The following is a 22,604-nucleotide window of genomic DNA, read 5'->3' on the forward strand; positions in this document are numbered from 1 at the left end:
AGACACCTCTCTCCAGCTCAGACAGACAAAGGTAGGCTGTCTGTGCTGTAGTTCCTGGCTGATGTATAGGACTCCTTTTGAAATCAATAAACACAAAGAAGGAAAATTAATGCCATAGGTCTCTAGGGAAAAAGCAACAATGATATTATATACATAGTGGAAGTATACGAAAATATAGAGAGTATGTCGCGGCTGAATAGCAGGGTGCACATGTGTCTCATGTGTCCGATGAATAGATGCCATTTTTAGCTGCCGGTGTCTGCCACTGCTGGCATCCTTGTCAATGGAATAACAAGCAAAGGCCTTTATGAATGTTTCAGATGCTCTATTTATGGGGCCTTCAAACAAGTTGCAGTGATGGACGGACTGATTAGCCGACTACTGGTCCATCTGTGTATGTGGGGCAGTGGTGGTGGCTTTGCAACCGAGCAGATTCCTCCAGGAATTTTTGCAATGGGCTTTAACATGTGTTTTGACACGTCAGAAATGTTTGTAAGCAGTTTATGGAGAGGGGATTTTGGTAAGCTTTCCACAGTGATGTTTGGCGTTAAAAGAGGAAGTCAGTCTTTTTGTGCTGCCAATGTAGATCTTTCCTCATCTTCCATTGTGTTTTCTCTGAAGCAAGGATGCTCCCAGTGTACTAAAAGTGGAGCAGACAGGGGGTAAGATGTACAAGGGCAGACAAGGACAGTCAATTCAACTCTCCTTTGTCTCTCCATCTTTCGCTCTCTCTCTCCCTCTCTCTGTGCTGTTACAGAAATAGCTCTGCTGTCGTTCTATTCCTCAGCCTGTGAACCATGTGTTCTGTTTGGGGGTTTGGCAGAAGCCTCTGTACACTGGGCAGCACAGCTACGGGGGCTTAGAGCCTTAACAAAGCTTCCCTTGGCCGGACCGGGCGAGAGTTTGAAGCTACTGCGCCTGATGCCAGTTGCTTTCATTGTCAAAAACTGCAGTGTCATTATTCCTGGGATGTTTTATCAAATGTGATTTTAATCTCCCCTGAATGTTAAATTAACCGGTTTCCTTTCTTTCGCTCTCCTCTCTGCATTCTCCAGGGCCCTCTCCATGGATATAGACACAGACTATGAGCGGCCCAATGTGGAAACCATTAAATGTGTGGTGGTAGGGGATAATGCAGTAGGCAAGACCAGGCTAATCTGTGCCCGGGCCTGCAACGCCACCCTCACACAGTATCAGCTGCTTGCCACCCACGTGCCAACCGTCTGGGCCATCGACCAGTACCGTGTATGCCAGGAGGTGGGCACACATTCACACACACACACACACAGACACTCTGTGGAAAGAGACAGATATAGAAAAACTTGGGTTTCTGGACATGCATATATTACTGAGCTAAGTTTATTGAGCATTAAAACATAAGGAAATTTAAATTCAGGCTTATGAAAACTATTGATTGCTATATTAATGTTAAAAATGCATGCAGTTTAAGATTATGCAACGTTATTTCCTTTAGCCCAGTGGTTGAGTAATCCTTCAATTCCACTAAAACACAAACCCCATAATGAAGTACAGACCTTTTGACCTGATTAAGGAGATATGTGTCTGTTTTGCAGGTGTTAGAGAGATCTCGTGATGTAGTGGATGAGGTCAGTGTGTCCCTGAGGCTGTGGGACACATTCGGGGATCATCACAAAGACAGACGATTTGCCTATGGCAGGTGAGCCGACACACGCTCGCCGACAGGCACACACCCAGTTTCAAGCGGTCTAGCAGCCAGAACTTAGTGACTGACCCGATAACACAATTGGCTGACCACACGTTTAACTACCTTGTAACCACGTTCCATTTTCAGAATTGGTGCAGCCAAGAGATTGCTTGTTCTTGGCTGTATAACTGGTAAGCGTTGACACAATTTCCCTGGGCTAATACTATATCACCACATTCATTGTTTGCTGGTTCAGGAGAACCTAACTTCCAATGAGAATGTAACTAATCTGCCACAGCCACATTAACACGCCCACGTAACTTTTACTTAGCCAAAAGTTGTTCTTTGTGTAATCCAGCTGCCACGCTTTTTTACGTGAACTCTGCCCTTAAACTGTTACATCCTTCCTCCACCAGACATGATTGGATCATCACTCTATCCTCTTACTCCCCATCGCTCTGTCAAAGCTGCTTTATTGGCATGAAATGCGAAAGTACTTATAGCCAAAGCAAAATCAGTGAATACCTATTCAGTAGACACTGACCGGACATGATCGCATGACATCAAAATGATCAATGAACCCAGAAAAGTGAGGACGCATTTCATTCATCAGTATTAATCCACATTCTTATCTGAATACTTCTTTAGTGTGACTCACTCCTGAGAAATGTGTTGCCCTTCTCCATGTTTTTTCTCCAAATTTGCCAACTGTGATTATATACATTTTCTCTCCATCCATCTGTCCATTTTAGTTTTTTTTAATCCATACATCTTTAATCCATTAATCTACCTCTTTCATAGTTACAAGCCACAACCCAGCACTAAGTCTTCACAAACATGTACACCATACTATGAATTCTCTCGAGGGTGGGTGGATGCACGTTGTATGACGTGTCACTCTGACCATTCATTTGTGCATTTGTAGGGTGCATGCTATGTGGCTGTAATCCTCTCCCTTCTCTTGTGTTATTCCACTGTGTCAGTGTCTGTACACGTGTGCTGTGATCTGCTTCTGTTTGTGTGCGTTTTGGTGGGATTGTGTGTGTCTGTCCTGTATGCTTTGTCAGCCTGCAGTCAGCTGATAAAAACACAGTGCCAGCTCAGCTGTTTTCTCCCTGCCTGCCTTCCTGGCGTCACCAGCTCCAGGCATCATCCTCCCCTCCCACTCGCCCCTCTCCCCTTCCAGCACTGTCCATGCTCTCATTCATCTGGGCCGTGCCGTCTCCGGCCTGCCCCCAGACTCTTCTCCTCACTTGACCTCACCTCCTCTCTCGTAATCTCTTTTTCAATCTCCACACCTTCCTCCACTCTTTCCTACACCTTTTGTTGATATCAAAAACCCAAAACATCACATTGTCAGAAAATCCCCAGACTGTCACATGCCTTGTCAGAATAGGAACAATCTGTTTTGGAAAAAAATGACAGCCTCTAAATAGGCCAAGCTAAACTTAATCTGAGCCATTCCCTACTTTATTTTGTATTGTATTATGCAACACAACAATGTCAAATTGCACTTTTGTGAGCATTAACTCTCACACATTAATGCCCGTGTGCGTATATGTGCCTTTGTTTATCTGGCATTATCTGGAATCTGATGACCTTTGTGGATTGGATTAGTCACATACAAATAAACAGAGAACATCAAATAACCAGTCGCTGATGAAGCTAGTTATCCTCCATTAGTAATGCTAGTAAATTATTAGCGGTTTTGCAGTGGGGTCATTTGCCTCATAATTTGCCTCACATACTCTTTCAGATGTAGATGAACACAAACCTGTATGTACTTATGTTTGTTAACGCTACAGTGCACAACCTTTGTCTCTCTCTTCTGGCAGTCAGAGTAATTCCACTTTTGAGACATGTTTATATCATATATCTCTCCAAGGAAGAAACCCCACTCCAGTGGTAACCCGCCTTTGTCCTCGCCATTGATTGTAATCCTTGTAATCTGAGAGTTTCTTTTTTTATTCGGAACATCAGAAACCTTTCTTGGACGCTTCTAAGGTTTTTCCACCATTCACTCACCCATGCTCCTAGCTGTCGTTGGCTACTTCCTGTCTGTTGCTGCCCACTTCAGCACTAACATAAAATGCATCACTTAATCAGTACAGTATGTGGACATTGTGTTTTGCAAGGATTTGAACATAAGAAACATCCAGTGACAGTCCTGAAAGGCCATGAGGAAAAGAGCAATAATGGACACAACACTTTGCAAGCTCATGCAAATATGACTACTTGGAGTAATACTGTTGTATGGCGTAAATTAATAAAGAGTAGTCTTTAGTCCATTGAGTAAAATAGGACAGAGGGGGTTATGCTATATGTCTTATTAACCAAAAGAACAAAAGCATGTACACATAACATGACCTCAAGCAGACTAAGCCATGGTAATGACCCTTTGACAAAGTGCTAATGGAAATTCTTGTGTGTGTGTGGGTTTGTGTGTGTGTGTGTGTGTGTGCTGTTGTACAACTATCTTTCTGAGGACCAGTTTTTAGTTTTATACCATCGGAGTGAGGACATTTGTGCAAAGTGTGGACATTCTGGCCTGTCCTCACTTCTTTACGAGGCTCTTTGAGAGTTAAGACTCAGTTTTAGTGTGAATGTTTCTATTAGGATATGATAGGGTTAGGGTTAGGGTTAGGCACTTACCTGAGATGGTTAGGATTAAAGTAAAGTGCTAGGGAATGCACTGAATGTCAATGAATGTCCTCACAAAGGTAGCCATACAAACGTTTATGTGTGTGTTTGTGTGTGTGTGAGCTGTGATGTAATGCTCTGCTGGCGTTGTATGTTATGTCCGTGTGAATAGGAGCTTTTCAGAGATTACATGAGTGAAAGTAAAGGGGACTATATAACCCATATCTACACTGCAAACATGTCTTAATGATTTAACTTTCCACTCAATAAAGATATCAAGTCAGCTGCCATCACGTATTAACCCTTTATAGGGCAAGGAAACATATTTAGTAACTTCACCACACATTTTAATTTTAATTACGTCCCTGTGCTCCTCAGTGAGGTTTAGATGTCGTCTGCAAGGTCCACCTCTGCATGAACGCTGAGCGTAACTGCTTTTTTAGGTACCACGAAGATGTGGCCTTATGTTATCTAAAGTGCCTGAATCAGCACTTCTGTTCTAATGGTCTAAATGCATGTTTACCACTTAAAGGCAAGGGACCATGTATGGTAATTTCATTGACCTTGATTTTCTACATGAAAATGAGTGCCCTATAAAGGGTTAATGGCAATCAAGTTCTTTGTAAATCTCCCTAAAGGATGCTTCATACAGTAATATTTTTAAAAACCATTACAACATCAATCAGTATCTCTAAATATATATAATAGTTGCAGTAGTACAGGTATTTTGCTGTAGGGAAAGACAGTGGGGTGTAAAACTGCTCTCAAAATGGTTCACCTCATGGCTTCTACTGCATGCCTCACAAATCTTAAAAACTAGAATATACTGTATATTTAATAGTCCTCCAGCTATTGATGATTAATGTTGCACACAAGTTACATAAGTCTTAGTTGTCTTTTTCTGTCAGGGTCAACAGCCCCACGTTGTTGCGTAGTTATTAGAAGTAGATCATTTAGGAGTTGTAAATAGTTCTTGCCAGGTCAGCATTGCTCTGGTATTTTATGAACCATCTAACTGACGCAAAGGTTTATCAAACATTACCTAGAAACAGACACCAGCATGTCACAGAGATATCAGCACCAGGGAACAGCTGCAAGTGCTGCTGTCTGCTTGCTCAAACACATCAGTTGGGGAAATGAATTTGTGTGTGTGTGTGTTCTGATCTATTCTTAGCCTTCTCTTTGTGGTCCATGTAGCCTTGAAGGGCTTAGGGAGATTTACGTAAGAGAGAGAGAGAGAGCGCGACAGAGAGACGGGCCACACAAATCACCATCCCAGAGGCCCAGACTCATACACACAGACATACACAGACCCACCCACCTACCCATAGTGTATACATAGGTCTTGTGACCACACCTCATAGCTTTCTCATTGGCACGGTCCACACTCCCACAATGCCTTGCAGCATCCAGTTAAAGTCCTTCCATACATGCTTCGCACAATTTTTAACAGAAACTGACAGAATATTCAGTGAGTCAGCACTGGGACTTTCTGTCTTTTCTGTCCCGTTGATTCTATCAAAGACCACCTGTCTTCATTCGACGGATGTACCGTGCTCATGACACAAAAAATCTGATTTCCTCTGCCGCTTTTTTTTTGTATCTTTCTCGTGATCACATGAAATGAAGAGATTCTTCTCTCCCTCCTTTCTCTGTAGGTCTGACGTAGTGGTGCTCTGCTTCTCTCTGGCTAATCCGAACTCCCTGCGCCACGTCCGCACCATGTGGTTCCCGGAGATCAAGCACTTCTGTCCACGAACACCCATCATCCTGGTTGGCTGCCAGCTGGATCTGCGCTATGCTGACCTGGATGCAGTTAACCGCGCACGACGACCACTTGCCAAGTGAGAGTCTTCTTCATCAGGCATTAACAGACAATTGTAGATAGTGTTGAACCTGCAACAATGTGGCTGTGTCGTTGCTTTACGCTGCTTTCTTTGTGTTTATACTAGTATGGTTGACATGCACCACTTCCTGTTCTCTTTAACTTACTGCAGTTCCTCAAATAGTGGGTGGAGCTGTTATTTATTTTGTTTTATAAATATATCTTGTTTTGATGCACTCTCGTTTGCCCTGTTAAAGCCACTGCACATCACTGTCATACATATACAGTTGTATTACACAATGTTTCAAGTTAAAAGCCATCAAGATTTTTTAGTGGACAGAAACCCTTAATTTCTTAAAGTGCTTCTATTGGGAAACATTTGCAGCATCACCAGCACCACTTGGAGGGGATTTAATGATGACAAAGCCAAGTGATTTAGAATCAATGAAACCAAAGCCACCATAGATTCAGTTTGACATCTTTAAAACATACTTGGAAATGTTCCCTAAAAACAAAAGATATAAAAGTAGATAACAGTACTGCAAGGCTATCAGATTTTTGAAGAACTTGATATCAGCGCCAAAAGTCTATCCACTCTGGTCTGTATTTATAGGCCCAAAATTGCAGGCACGGCTTTTAATAGACATCTGTACTGTATTTCCTTCTTATCTGAGGAACTATGGCACTTCTTTATCTGATCACTGTTATCGTTAACTTCCTTATCTCCTTCTGACTCACAGACCCATCAAACCTACAGACATCCTTCCTCCAGAGAGAGGCCACGAGGTGGCAAAAGAACTCGGTATTCCCTACTATGAGACCAGCATTGTTGCCCAGTTTGGAGTCAAAGATGTTTTTGACAATGCCATCCGTGCTGCCCTAATCTCCCGTCGACACCTGCAGTTCTGGAAGTCACACCTGAAAAAGGTCCAGAGGCCCCTTCTCCAGGCACCGTTCTTGCCTCCTCGCCCACCACGTCCCATAGTGGGCATCCCAGACCCGCCTCCCACAGATGGCGAGGGCCCTGACTCTCTTTTCTGTCATCCTCTGTGCACAGATGTTGTTTTCCTTCTGCAGGGTGGCATTACTCGTGTCTTTGCACACAAAGTCTATCTGGCTACGTCCTGCTCCAAGTTCTATGACCTCTTCACCCTTGATCTTGGTGGATCTTGTGTGGGGCCATGGGGAGAGGAAGAGGAAGGAAAGGAAAACTTGGAAAGTGGGGAGGAAGATGAGCAGAGCAGGAGAGGAGCCAAGGAGCAAGCTGGGCGCACTAAGAGCCTGGACATAGATAAAGATGGGGTCGATGGAGGAGTGCGGGGCCTGAATCGACCCCAGCTACTTAACCAGGGCTCTTTGAGGACTTCCCAGAGTGATAATGCACTCCCATCTCGAGCCCAGTACACTCTGGGAGTGCTAGGGACCGGTCGAGCACTCTCAGGATGGGGAAGGGGGTTCCTGAGTGTGTGTCTGGAGCATATTGATGATCCCATGACCGGACGACCACGACTCATGACTGTGGTAGCAATGGATGCACTTATACAAGAGGAACCGTTTAAGGTGATGGAACAAAATGATTAAAAACATTTATTTTTACACTTAAAGCAAAAATAAGCTGTGAATATTAAAAATGTTCTCTACCATTGCTCTCATTTTTTCTCTGGCGTTAGGCAGTGCTTCAGTACCTATACACAGGCAGTCTGGACGAGGGCCGAGGCGATCTGATGCAAGTGGCCACCATTGCAGAGTTACTGGAGGTCTTCGACCTGCGGATGATGGTGGCAAATGTTCTGAACAGAGAAAGCTTCATGAACCAGGAGATCACCAAGGCCTTCCATGTCCGCAGAGCCAACCGCATCAAGGAGTGTCTCAATAAGGGGACCTTTGCTGGTAAACCACTGTACCAACCATTCAGTAATTCACTGACATTGGTATCATTGAAGATGTTTTCCATGTTTGCATCAGTGGGATTTTTGTGTCCGCCTGTATGCATGTGTGTGTGTGGGTGAGGATTATGAACGGCTGGTGAGTGATATAGTGTTCCAGGAAAGATTTTGCTCATTTCCAGCACTCTCTTTCAGTCTCTGAAAATGTACACTCTGCGTACATTGGGCCATATACTGTACAGCATTTTTCATTGAATAATCACTGTGAAATATGCATTATGTATGTTGCAGTTCTGTTTTCTGAGGTTCTTTCGGAGTCATCAGGCGCCTTGATGACTGCCGCTTGCCTGGTTGTTTTTGTGTTGGTTGTACTTATTTTGTCCTGTCTTTGTGTGGTGTTGTCTGTCCCCTAAAGCCGTTGTGCATGCACATTGTCACATCATTTGTAGCCAATGCCAGGTGTTTGCTGAACAAGGACCGTCTCACAATGACTTCATTCTATACTTCTTTCTAAACTTTCCCTCTTCATGATTATAATGACTGGATATTTTATATGCTACTAAGAGTTGACAGATTGATAAATGAAGGTTGTGCAAACATAGGTGCTTTATGTCATTTATTGCCTAAGGATGAATTAAAGGTAGATAAAGTCCTTTGCTTTCATCTCTAAACCACACAGCCCCATTGCTCTGACACAATTACGCTTTCTTTACCAAAGAAACAGGATACACAGGATTAGCTCCACGACATACTGCTCTGCATCTGCTCTCCCTCCCTTACTCTGTGTCAAAAGCTGTTCTGTCGATTTATCTCTCTGTCTGTCTACCTGTGTCCACGTCTCTGTGTGTCTGTCTGGCCTTCCGTCTGCCTGTGTGTGCGTCTGGACGTCTGCCTTGTCTGTCTTTCCCCCTCTGTAGCTTGGGCTTCTGTGGCATTCCACGAGATGAACGCTCTTTTCCCACCCCGGTTTTAGATGTGGTGTTCCGTCTGGACGATGGCTGCATCCCGGCCCACAAGCCTCTGCTCATCTCCAGCTGCGACTGGATGGCGGCCATGTTCCGGGGATCCTTCATGGAGAGTTACATTGAGGAGGTGAGTTCAGACGCACCGGGAAGAGCTTTAGGATGCTGCTACCTTTAGAAGAAGTGATTCAGTTTCTGTGTCCTAAGTCCTGGGAAATTCAAAATAGAAAACTGATAATGGCCTTTAGACACACCTGGGCAAGTGAGTAGTAAAAGCCATAACAAGCAGAGACTTGCACACAGTGTTCTCATTGTGTGTTTAGAATGTGTTATCGCTGTTATCAGAATGACATACAAACCTCTGTTGCATTACAGACAGGCTAGACACTTTTCAACTGCCAGACCTCAGGAAGTCTTGCACACGATGTGCACATATAGAACGCACCGCAAGCAGTCATTTCCTGGAAGCATACCGTAATCATAACCGCTAGCTTAACTGTGTCCATTTAATAATTGACTCGATATTTTAAAAAAAAACTAATTATGTGGATTTGCCTTTGGTATGCAAAATTGATCCCCACAGTGGGACAGTTTAAACACATTTGCACATTTAGACCTCTCAACAAGCACGCACACACACAGCTGCACTTGAACACTTCCTGATTTTACCTTCCTGTTGTCTGAGGTTGTTGTGGTTTTATGCGGCAGGTCATGACACCAACCACAGACTGTTTTATGTCGAATGAGACACCGAGCCTCGTTTCTGATGGTGGCTTGCTCTCCTATCTGGTAGCTCCTTTTAGTGTTAAAGCATTCAAATACTTATTTATTGATGACACCCTCTAGTTAGAAACATTGTCGCGTTTGTGTGAGGACTCCAGTCGGTAATTTAGCAGAGTCAGGATGTTGCATTAACTGGTCTGAATATGTTTAATTAAGAACATAGCCTCTTTTTTGGTCTGGTTGTTTGAGGTGTACTCTCACCAGTTGTTTAACGTCCGGTGGGCATGTGCAAAGCATGTGCTCCCAACCTGACCTGATCGGAGAGGAAGTAAGAGTCTGTCTCTAAGTAGGCTGTCCTCGGACTGTGTTGCAGAACTAGATCCCGCAGGGTATAGTTACTTTCAAGGTCAGCAGGTTTAGGTTGCTTAGATTCAGACCTCCAAATGAACTGGAGTGACAGAGCTGTAAAGCTCTAAGCTATGGATGTAATGTCAGAAGAAAATTAGAGTACAACTGGTAAAGAAATTCAGATTTGTGTGTGTGTGTGTGTGTGTGTGTTTCCATGTGGATAGCCTAGATTTTATTCTGGAACACACCAGATGAATGGGTGTGCAAAAAACTGTTGCAGCTATTGAGGCGACATCAGCATCACCGGGGGGGGGGGGGGGCGCACGGCGTTTGCTGCTGGTGGGCTGCCGGTGTCTATGGTTACTCTAAACAGTTCATGTTTGTGACTATTGTGGCATTGTTTATGGAATGAAGCTGGCAGGCCACAGGAGGCAGGTGCTCCGTAGACAAAGACTCAACGACTGAGTGCACAATGAAGCTGTCAGCATTTCTGTTTATGAGCAGCAGTGCTTTTTCTATTTGCATGTAAATTCGCTGTATGTGAATTTTTATGTCGCAGAGAGGCGACATCGTTTTTTACTGCTAACGAGCAAATTAGACTGCATTTGTCGGCAGCAGGCAGCCGTCGCCGGATTGTGTGCTGGTTTTGAAGAAGTGTCTCATAAATAGCTGTGGCTCTGTCAGTAGTGGCCCTAAAACATTCGTCTTTCAATAGAGCATGACACAAGGAGATAATTGCTCAACCTTGACGCAGCAGATGGTCTAATTTTATTCAGTTTCTCTAAAAGAGAGTCAATACTGGTCAAAAGTATTAAGAGGTGTGATAAAAATTATGGATTCGGTTAAATCAGGGTGATAAAGAGATAGAAGAAATGGTTAATGATGCATTAGACTTAGACTTAGACTTAGATAAACTTTATTCATCCACAAGGGAAATTGCTTGGTCACAGTAGCTTAGTTGTATCATATCAACAGAAAATATCCTCATGTTATCACATTACACCAGTTCTGATTGGTTTGGACGTCTAGGTTTTCAAAGAGCATTTTACAAAATCTAATATATGAGATTTAAGGAAGCTGTAACACTAGAACTGAGAGAGGAGCATGAGACCAGCCAGTGGCATCCTGTTTTCATGCGCATGCCACACTTCCTTCTCTGTATTTTTAATGCTCACACATTTTGTCGGTCATGCTGTCGTGTGATAACAGGGCTATTCTCATTTTTTCTGTGCATAGCGGCATTAATGTGTGTATTTCAAAGTGTTGTTTTGACTGTTATTTATAGTATTATTTTACTTTCTAGCAACATTGTGGGCATTTCTTAGACTGTGCATGTTTTCTCAGTGGTCATGGTTAAAGAGATTTTATCTACTGTGTAGTAATTAAAAGCCAGCCCGTCAGAACACAGCTCTTGCGGTTTGCTGTGTTTGTGGGCAGATATATTTTATTTGTTCTTCATGTGGGTGCGCATCCTAGTGGAGTAATACACGTTGAGAAGCCTAGCTTATCAAATGTAAACACCTGATAAGCTTTTGTCTTTCTAAGGAGAGGCGATACCTCCTTCTCTTTAGTGATTTCTAATGTAATGAGAGCTGAGTTGAAGAACTTTCCCTTTGGGGACTGATGTTCGATTTGCACCTTTTAGTGAGCTGCTTTCCCTTGTGTCTTTTTAACAGATTGCACGAATGTTTTTCACTTGAACTTTGTTGGTTTGCAAATTAATTAAACATGCACTAAACTCATAATTGACCGTGACAATGTGCGATAGCAGGCTGAGAGCAAACAAACACCCATCTGAACGGTATAGCTGACGGACCTTATCCATAAACATCCATGAAGTGTCGCATTGAATGTGTCCACTCATTAATGCTTCCTGGACCCAGCTGGGGACTAAAGCTCCAGAAACCACCCATGTCTTGGCATCGTGTGTTTTCTGTCATAACGAGAGGTCGCGCAAAGCTGACATTCTCCTAATTGGTTATGGGAGTGGAGGTTGAAGAGTGCCCCAGTGGGTAGACTCCTGGAGGGGTCAGGTCATCACTCCCATGATCATTTACCTTCCTTCCAACCTTGCGGGGTTGGACTGCATTACCTGCATTGAATTGGTAATGGTCTGACACACTGTAATTGAGCTTATTTAAATACTCAGTGTGTGTACGGTTGAATTGATAGTATGTCAGCATCTAGGTCATTACAGTCAACGAATTTGTTTCAGTTTAGATTTTTTTTTAGTTGTTTTCACCCTAAGTGTAAACATGTGTAATGGATAAGTGTGCAGGATTTATTGTCATCTAGTGGTGAATGCCTCTGTCCTTCTATGCGTGTAGAAAAATCTTCAATAGAATCATATGAAAGTCCCTCTAGACCAAGTGCTTTGGTTTTTGTGCAGAAACAACTTGACAGGATGACAGAAAAAAAAAAACGACAGGCTGCCTATGTAGATATAAAGTTCTCATGCTAAGCTATTTAAAGAGCACAATGTGACTAATGAGATGTAAGGTATACCTCTTTGGACAACATGTTTCAGTTTCTGAATCTGCATGTAGCTTAAAGGCACATGAAAACTCGTGCCTCTCTACGCGAGAAGCTGTGTTGGCTGTGTGTTAGCGTGTGGTGTGGTCTTTTGCGTCAGCCATATTACTGACATCACTGCCCCCCCCCGCCCCTGAGAGCACCTTCTGGGGGGGGCCCAGAAGGTGCTCTCATCTGAGCTGAGATCAAAAGGAATGTGACCAGAACAGTATGTCCTCTGCCCTTTACCTCCAAACATCCACAACACTGCTTTTCATTGTCGTAATAGGGCCCTACTGATTCCTAGCCATTGCACTTAATACACAGGAATGTGCATGTTTACTCAAAATAAGTGCAGGATAAAATAAACATTTACTAACATTTAGTAATATAAATACAGTTTTAAAGTAGGGGGACTGTTCTCTTTATAAGGAACGCTACAAGAAATCTTTCCTGCATCAAGCCATCAGTCTGTACAACTCCTCATCTGTGTGTGAGATATTATTGTTACTGGCACATTTTGCACATGGTTGTTGGTTGTCAATTAATTTCATTGCATTTTAATATTGTTTTATCTATCTATCTATCTATCTATCTATCTATCTATCTATCTATCTATCTATCTATCTATCTCCATTAATTTTATCCTTTGACTTAATTTGTCCTTGTTTTCCTCTTGATTTGGTCATTTTCCAGGTATCCATTCCTAACACTAGTGCAGCCTGCATGCGTGGGGTGCTGGAGTTCCTGTATTGCGGTCTCCTGACGCCCTGTCCTGGTTTGGAGCCCATAGAACTAATTGTTCTGGCCAACCGTCTCTGTTTGCCGCGTCTTGTCGCCCTCACCGGTAAAAGACTCTCACTGCAGTATTAAAAATGTCACAATATGATTTTGATCGTGATTAACCTATGCACAAATGTCGTTCTATCAATGAGTAAAACAAGGTTTATGACTAAGAATTTATGACTGGAAGATGAAAATGCAGCCCCATATTAGTGTTGCCTGCAAACTGTTTATACTGACATGTTTATGTGTATTTTGTGCATCTTCAGAGCAGCATGCTGTGGATGAGCTTCTCCAGTTGGCAGTGAAAGGAATTGACATTGACGGACAGGTGTTGTCTTACCTTGAGCTTGCACAGGTACGCTTATCTCTGTAATGATTATTTCTAAGTTGCAGTTTTATTCCAGTACAGTTTAAAGTAGGAAGAGCTGTTGACTAATTCACACTGGATTCATTTGACAACCGGTTACCTCAAATCTCTTGTGTTTTTTTTTTCTTTTGCAGTTCCACAATGCCAAGCAACTGTCTGCTTGGTGTCTCCATCACATCTGCACTAATTATAACAGCATCTGCCGCAAATTTCCCAAAGACATGAAGGCCATGTCTCCAGGTACAGATGCCTTGCCACTCTTGGCCCTAATAATCTGCCTCTCTCGCATTCGTTTCCTTCATGTAGCTTTTCCATTAGTAAAACTCTTAAGATGTTTCGCAGTGAGAGTCTGAACAAAAATGGACATTATCAGACTTAAACACATCATTTAGAAACTGCAGCGCGGGGTGGTTTGTTCACAGGAAACATTTGGTTGGCGTGGGAGGATTGATTTTTTTTGTTTGTCTGTGAGGTAGCTAAAAATAAAAATGATACAAAAACCATCAGCAACCATGAAAAAATTTGTTAAAAAAAAAAGTCTCACTTCAGATATGTTAACAATAACATTCATCAAACAAAAAGATAGAAGATCTATAAATTTTGATCTTTGATGGATTTTATAAGTGAAAGGCTGTTTTGTGGCATCGCTCACTTTACTTTCTTGTTCACTTGTTCACATTTTATTAAACGAAATGTAATTTTTTTTAAATCCGAAATTACACAACAAAACATTCTTCTATAATGAAATGCAACAACTTTTTATATATATATACTTATTTCTGTACAAACTGTATTTTTTTCCTCTTTTCTCTGTAGAAAACCAGAAGCACTTTGAGAAGCAGCGCTGGCCTCCTGTCTGGTTCCTCAAGGAGGAGGACCGCTATTTGCGCTCTCAGAAGGAGCGTGAACGTGAGGAGGAGATCTTGCGCAAGCAACACACCAAACGGGGCTGGTGTTTCTGGAGGCACCCATCCTCCTCTCCGCACGTCTCCTAAAGGGTTTCATCCGCTGACTTCTTCGTCCGAAACCTGGGTCATACCACCTGGGAAAGCTACCTTCCCCCCTTAACAAATGTAAAGGATGGCTCTGAACCCTCTGTCAGTGGAGAAATAGTCATCAGCGCTTATACGCCTGAATGTTAGCTTGGTTGGGGGAATGTGTGTGCCTCTTTATAAGTGTGGTTGACCACATGAGTGCATTTTAGTAAGCTGTGTGACAAGTGTGGCCTCAACTGAAGGGTATGTGCATGGGTGTTTGAGTATATATGTGTGTGGTACTATGATTGAGTGATGCTTCCAAGTTGAGTGCTTCCCAGAAGCCCCGATGTACGAGGGCCTGTGACGTTCCAGTGCAGCCCCTTGTCCCCTCCACAAGAGCTCTGTCCCTTCAGCACTCATAGTGTCTCAGCCCTTGAGTGATTGGACTGGGAGCAAGGGCTCTCTATCTCTCTCAGTCTCTCAGTCTCCATCCTTCACATTGACCTTAATGACTATTTCACATTGACCACTGCAGCTACCCTTGGGGTAGCTTATTTTTGCCTTCACTTCTATACAGACTGTTAGCTTACATACACACAGACAGATACACATGAACCACCACTCTGACACCAGCACTGGATTCCCAGGAATGGACATATAATGATTAATCTTTAAATAGTACTTATATATAGCTGCACCTTCTAGGACACTATTATCAGGGGAAATGGTGCACACCACTCCTGGGACACTGATGATTGCCATTGCGACCACAAACTAGAGCCCAAGTGCCCTAGAGCCAAAGTTTGATCATAGTTATTAGCCTCCAGTATAACCCTGATGTGATGACCATCGTCCAGCCCTGCACCTCCCCTCCCCTGCTTGTGCACATCACACTTGCAAAAAAAAAAGAAAAAAAGAAGAAGCAAAACGCAAGCAGCTCTCCTTGATGAGTTGACTTCACCAAACTGTATACAGAGACCCTCAAAAGACCACTCTATAGCAATGATGAGGGTAAAGAGGGCTAGCCTTACTTGTTACCTCTGCCTAGGACGAATAATGAATTCAGTGTTAAACAAATGTGCTTGTAACGTCCGTGACCACTAGGTTGCGTTGAAACTCTTCAACCAGCCTGCCTTTACACCCCTGCACCACTAGGGGCAGCACTGCTCAGGGCCCCGGCACTAAACTTCACAGTTTTAATGCCTGTGCTTTTTTTTCACTCTAGTCTCAGTTATTAAGATTTCCAGTATAACTTCAGTCCTTGCAAAGTGTTAAGAAAAGCTAAGGCACATGCATAGTGTTATTAGTGCATTTAAACTATACCTAACTGATATTCACCTGATTTTGAATACCAAAGCTGTGATTCTTCTTCCTCACTTTTTTATTTCTACTTCCCTCCTTTTTTTTTTGTTCAAAAGAGGGGAAAAATAGAGAAAATTAAGTGATTTGTAGGAGAAAAAGGCAGTTTGAAATAATATTTGAATCCCTCTTAGGGGTGGCGTTTTCAGTCTGTGGTGCCGGGATGAAAGTGTCACTGGTGGACATTGCCTTCCACTCCTGTGGCTGGAATTGAAATGGTGCTTAAGATACAGTGAGACAGTGTCCACACGAACACACAGACACACGTGTGATTTTATGTTAAAGCCTCTGTGTAGTTGTTCGGTGTTTACCTAATGATATTCAAAATTTTAAACTTTAAATCTCATCCTCCATTGTTTTCGTCTGTAAGAGAGAGTCATAATAGGTCACTGATTTTTAAATGTCTAGATTTTACATGCAGCAGTTACAACCCCCGTGATGTCTTTTTGCTGCTTCAATAATCAATTGTTTTGCTTTCCTCTTGTTAACCGGGACATTATTATTTCTTTAGATTGAATTTGCAATCATGAGTGTTGTTTCAAACGAAAGTTAGCTGCACATGAGAGCAAATCGGATTTTCTTGTTAAGGGTGCTAATTTCGTTGGGCTTTCGTACTGAATGTGGGAAAAAAAAAAAAAAAACTGTTATGGTGATGAGTTTCTATTAGCACTTTGTCCTATTTGTGGGTTTGCGCCCTTCAGCTTTACCCAGGCAACAGTAGGGGATAGATAGATTGTGTGAGACATGTGGTGTGTTGTGCCGTTTTCCATTGTCAGCTACCGAAATAGAAGTCAGATAGGATCTCATGAGACCCAAGTGAGAATTGAGCTGCGTCGTCTCTAAAAAAGAGTGAAAAGTGGAGTAAAAGTGAACAAGTCTCAGTAAACATTAGATCCTTCCTACATATTCTGGAATTGCTCCATAGATCTTTGAACGCATCCCTGTGCATTGGGAATTTAGAAAATTAGAAAAATTGTTTTTGATGGACCACCCTGGCCTCTTTGGTTAATCTTGGTCCGTGTGCCTTATAGTTGGACAAAACTAGTGTGGAATATTAGCAAGATCTTAGTTCATGCCCGCAGACGGGTTCTGTGGTAACTGATTTGATGGATAGTGGATAATGGATAGTGTTGTGTTTGTAAAAAAAAAAAAAAAAAAAAGGATTATAGTGTTGCTTTGTGCACTCTTAGCCATTATCTTTCTTGAGGGATTTGTTTTTAAGCCAACCTGAGCCATGCATGTGCAGAATCTTTAGGCCTACTCCTTGTTTTATGCAGACAAATGGCCTTTTAAACCATTTTTAGAGTGTAGTACAGTAGGTGGGTTCAATCATATGGCCTTAGATTAGGATGTTTTCTCTAGATTGAGACTCACGTCATGGATGGGATTCTCCGCTGACCTGATGTAGTGATTAATTCTAACTGGCAGGTTGATTCCTGCGGTGTAACTTTAAAACCACTGACTTTGAGAAAGCAAAGCTTTTTAATAAGCACTGGCTGGCCTGTGTGCTGTGTGGGTGCAACCACTTTTAGAATGTGGTTAATTTGCATGGTGGCCTAACTTTGTCATTATAATGACATTTGTGTTGGATTGCACTTTCTTTCTTTTTGTCTATACTATACCTTTCTGTACTTAGCATGAATTGATCCTTATGTAAGATTGTCTCTAAACCTGATGATTGTAGCGCGGCATTTCCACTTTTTACATTTTGTATTTTTATTTCCCCACATCTTTTTTTAGTGGGGAGCTGGATAACATAACTTATCCGGCTTCTTTAGGGTTTTGTTGGCACTGAACCACTCAGTAGCTCTTCTTTTTTGCTATGGGGCTTTATGCACCAGTGTGTTTTACTAAATTAGCTCAGCACAGCCTAAGGTAGCAACACTTATTAAATAATATGCGGGGGTGGATACTTACTTAATACAGATGATCTGTTGCTGCTGTGCAGTGTTACAGTTGCTCCTGGTATGCTGTTACGATGATACAGTCAATCCAGCGTATTCTTAAAATTTTTATGATATTAGGCTTGGGCATAAAATTGTAAAGCATAAACAGCTTTTCAATCAAAACTTTGATTGAAATCAAGTATTGTAATACTATATGATGCATCATTTTAGGAATGTCCTAAATGGCTGAAAAGCCAAGTGTAATGTTTGGATTTAGCTTGCATGTAACGACAGAGGAAATGTGTAAAGCACAATGCATGTTCTTTGGGGTTAAATATTGGCTACTGTATACACAGCAGAGGTCCTTAACCTTTGGTGTTCGGATCCTCTTTGGGGTCACTTGAAATTGAATTTCTAAAACTGAACACAAATGAAATCCAACACTTTTTTTTGGGTGAGAACTGTGGGAAGCAGAAATATAGTTACAAGCCGGAAAAGAAGCTCGAGGAAACCCTCATTTACAGAAAGGGCAAGGCGGAGATTCAGAAATCTAAGCCTTGTCCTTCTAACCCTCAGTATTTGCACCAGACTGACCCCCTCAGGCCAAAGTTACATCTCTCCATTCTGATGTAGGACAGTGTTGTGAAATTCATTTGGATTGTCTTGTTCTGTCACGTCCAATCTTTTTTTACTGTCACATTTTCCTCAGTTATTTTTCATGACGCACTTCTTCCTTCTCCGCCGGGCTGATCTCCATATTTTAATGTGACGCCCAGTGACTGAGAGAGCACCTTGTTTTTAGTCTTTGGCGTGTCCTCTCCTGTGCCTTTAGTGGAATCTCACTCTTTTAGCTCTGCACAGGCCGGCAGCACTGCACCTGCAGCCTTCTGAGCTCAAATTAATGTCAGTTAAGCCAAGAAATACTCACGTGAGCACAGAAATAAAAGTAGGTAGCTTTCATTAATATACAGTATCTTAAAGCTTATCACGTGGATTTGCCTATGCTTTCTAAAATATGTTTAGGCATAAAGCAATTCCTGGCTTTTGGGGTCATGTTAACTTCCATAACACAAGGAGCTTCACAGGTTTCAGCATGTATCATCATCTAGGCTAAAGCCACGCAATAGATGACTTAAATTATAAAACGACCAAGAAACCCAGCAAACCAGCAGTTTTAGAATAATCTTTCCGCACTGGTTCAGGTGCCTGCACTTTCTATTATGTAGCCTAATACGACTTTTTTTATGCTGTCTTTGTATTTACCAGTTTTCTCGATTGAAATGAAAATATCATATACTTTTTCCACTAAGTCTTTCTCTCTAAGCCAAATTCAGCAGTGTACTCTTATTGCTTCCATTATTTATCACACACTCACACACACACACACATACGGTGTCCTTTCTGTTGGGGAACAGCATCTGTGAACTACTGGTTGAATTAACAACAGATATTATCTGTGACAACTAAATATATTATGCTTTAATGAAGGTAGTTATTATCCAAAGTACAGTACAGTGTTGTAAATTTAATATAAGTCCCAGCTAGAAATAAACTCTCACCTTCTTACTGCTCATCACACTGCATCTATTTACTAAGTTGGTGTATACATAGGATTGTATGCGCAGGGAGTTCTTTATATAGACAGACATGGTGTTATTAACCCCTGGTCTATACTGTAACTTTTTTAGTGGATCGTATATACTATATAGTATTGTTATGCACAATGTTTCCATTGACTCATTTGAGTTTTATTAACATTTACTTGCTTATGTTATTGTGTTCCTCTACAATAAAAGGCAAAAGAAAGAGCACACCACACTCACAATCTATTAAGGGCTTTCTAGAAAATATACAACAATCAGAATGTTTTGCTGCTGTTGCAAAAAATGTTTTGAAACTAAAATTTTGTAATATTTTGCAACCACTGTGATTTGTACAAAAATTGAAAAAAAGAAATGTAGAAAAAAAAAAAACTTTCTTTTTTTTTGCCGTTTCAGTATTTGGATGTTTGACATGAATTTTATTAAAACTGTTAATCTTTTGAACCTGTGTCACATTTTTGCTATTGTGTGTGTGTATTTTATATAATGATGAATTTCCAAAACAGAAAGGACGATACTGCAGCAGTATCTGTAATTTCAGAAAATGCAGTAATGTGTGAGTTTGATTATACACTAGAATAGTGTAGATAATCACACAGCACATATCACTTTAGCACTATAAAGTAAGTTAGTGGTTAACTATGCCAATACAAAAACAGACGGCTTGAAAATGTGCTGATTACGAATTTAAAGTCTCTAACAACCAGATGCACACCATAATATTTTTTAATTTATTTAAATGTTGTTTTCACAAACACCAGTTTCCAGGAGGATTATGTCGTGGTGCCAGTGTAAAGTCTGTATTTAAGGCTACTTATATGCAGTAAAAGCTTCATAAAGTAATTACACTAAGCAGAGAAATGTGCAGATTTTCTTATTCTTAAAAAAACGACAGTGAATACATAAATAAATGATCATCACAAGAAAATAGAAAACGTGACGGTGTAAAGTAGGCATTTCTTTCTAATCCCAAAGCATAAATAAGGAAATAAATTGTCACTCTGATTGCTTCTGTCTTTTTCTATCTGACTTTCTCAGCCTTTTGCCTGAGAGGCCGCATGCAGACTCCTGCACTGTGTTTGATGCAACTGTGTCACCTAGTGGAAATTAACTGTAACTGTGCCACCGCAATGGGTGGAATACAGAAAAAATACTGTCCATTTGAACAGGAAAGGTTGTGGACTTATTTTGTACACATAAAAAACTGTGAGATCAAAAACAATGAAGTAGTAGTAGTAGTAGTAGAGAGAGAGAGAGATACAATCTCTTGTTTTTGTAATAACATTAAGACTGGGCTCCTGTCAGGAGATCTCCTGTTAAATACATAAATTTGAATTTGCCAGTTCAGTCAGCCAGGACATCTAGCACCCAAAACAGTATAATGGCTGAAGTTGGTTAGTGCCACATATTGTAAGCTTACATTTACACCGATCAGCCACAACATTATGACCACTCACAGGAGAAGTGAATAACACTGACTGTCTTGTGACAATGCAATGTTCTGCTGGAAAACGTTTGGACCTGGCAGACCAGGCACCCCCAACCCATACTAATGACACTCCTTGATGGCAGCAGCCATCCCCGGCAGGAAGCAGCCTGACACAGACACACACACAAAAACGGTTTAGGAACAACATGAAAAACATGAAGAACAGCACAAGGTGTTGACCTGGCCTCCAAATTCCCTAGATCCCAAATTGATCAAATATCTGTGGGATGCACTAGAATAAGCCTGAGCCACAGAGGCCCCTCTCCCTAAAGGCCACCACTAACAACACTCTGTTGCCAGACACCACAGGACACCCTCAGAAGGCCCATGTCCATTCTCAGTGTCAGAACTGTTTTGGAGGCACAAGGGAGACCTGCACAATATTAGGAAGGTGGTCATAATGATATGCCTGATCGTTGTACAACACTGTGCAATAGTGTTTCTTTATTAGAGCCTTTTTTTGTTGGCAGTTGACACACCGACAGAAACAACACCCTAAACCCTTAACCCTATAATTTCCTATTTTTTTCCTTCGAGCCTAAACTCTTCTACGTCCTCTTACGTTTACTCAAAACTTTGGATGAAAGAGAGAATGAGTCAGCAACTCCCACCGAGCGGCTCCTTGAACACATGTATCTTCGAGATCACCATGCGCCGAGCTGAGACTTTTAATAAAGTCTGGCGAGGGATCACAGAAACCCACAGAAAAGTGGGGGGAGGCGTCGCCATGGAGATGTTTAGTGATGTGGTTGATGAGTGACAAGGCAAGGTGGCGGTCGAGGGGAGTGGAATATTTGCGCCCATGTGCCATCTTGACGTGTGTGTGTGTGTTAGAACAAGGCTCTTCCAGTCAAGCCGCCTACCAACAAGCTCTTAACAGTCAGTGACGTGCATCAGTTTTCCTTTCTTTTTCTTGTAAATGGAGGAATTTACTAGATTTTTGTAGCTGTGACCTCAGCGTCTGCCGGCACGAGCGTCAGTTCGAGCGCCGATTACAGACCTTCGTGCTGCATCAGCTGTTTGAACTGTGGGCTGTGTTCGAATTTCCCACAAACCTTGCCCCCCGCTCTCGCACCGCAGCCTCGTACAACACAACTTTAGAGTCGCAGGCGTGCGCTGACATCACCACATCTGGATCTCATTTCCTTGGGTTCTCCTGGGAGCCGATAAGATGAGTTGAACTGAGAGCAAAAGACAGTGGAGAACAGCACAATTCAAGCTCGAGTAATCCAGTAATCTGATAGATGACTCTGGTCCCATGCTTGGCATTAAAGAAGACTTGATCATACCATAGAGGTAGATAGGTAGATAACGTTTTGATGTTCGCAGACACTTGAGATTTTATAAGAATTGGACAAACTAGAAATACCGAACATAAAATGGAGGTCCACTGGTTTCTCTGTATATTTCACCCTCCTCTAAGTATGTTTCATCCTCATGATGCTCGTCTAGACCTCTCCAAGGTCAGCTCCATAAACAAACATCCCTCCCCAAACCCCCAACAAACATGCAAACATCTCTAAATCAAGGCCTCTCAACGCAATGTTTATGAATACTTTATCATCCTGCGACCGTGGT

At 42.0% G+C, this 22,604-nt stretch overlaps 1 protein-coding gene across 5 annotated transcripts in view; it reads left to right on the forward strand.

Moving 5' to 3' along the window:
• rhobtb4 (Rho related BTB domain containing 4) overlaps nt 1-20,111 on the forward strand; it is a 41,231-nt gene extending 21,120 nt beyond the window's left edge. For all 5 annotated transcript variants that reach the window (XM_084552047.1, XM_084552046.1, XM_084552048.1 and 2 more), the window contains 10 exons: nt 1,056-1,257; nt 1,575-1,678; nt 5,965-6,150; nt 6,872-7,691; nt 7,802-8,021; nt 8,991-9,109; nt 13,258-13,408; nt 13,614-13,702; nt 13,849-13,954; nt 14,531-20,111. In XM_084552047.1, the coding sequence (XP_084408173.1) occupies nt 1,066-1,257; nt 1,575-1,678; nt 5,965-6,150; nt 6,872-7,691; nt 7,802-8,021; nt 8,991-9,109; nt 13,258-13,408; nt 13,614-13,702; nt 13,849-13,954; nt 14,531-14,709 (2,166 nt within the window). In that variant the 5' untranslated portion in view covers nt 1,056-1,065 and the 3' untranslated portion in view covers nt 14,710-20,111. The remainder of the gene's footprint in view (nt 1-1,055; nt 1,258-1,574; nt 1,679-5,964; nt 6,151-6,871; nt 7,692-7,801; nt 8,022-8,990; nt 9,110-13,257; nt 13,409-13,613; nt 13,703-13,848; nt 13,955-14,530) is intronic.
• The last annotated feature ends 2,493 nt before the right edge of the window (nt 20,112-22,604 follow it).

This window comes from Chelon labrosus (assembly GCF_963514085.1).
Source record: "Chelon labrosus genome assembly, chromosome: 9".
Lineage (NCBI taxonomy): Eukaryota > Metazoa > Chordata > Actinopteri > Mugiliformes > Mugilidae > Chelon > Chelon labrosus.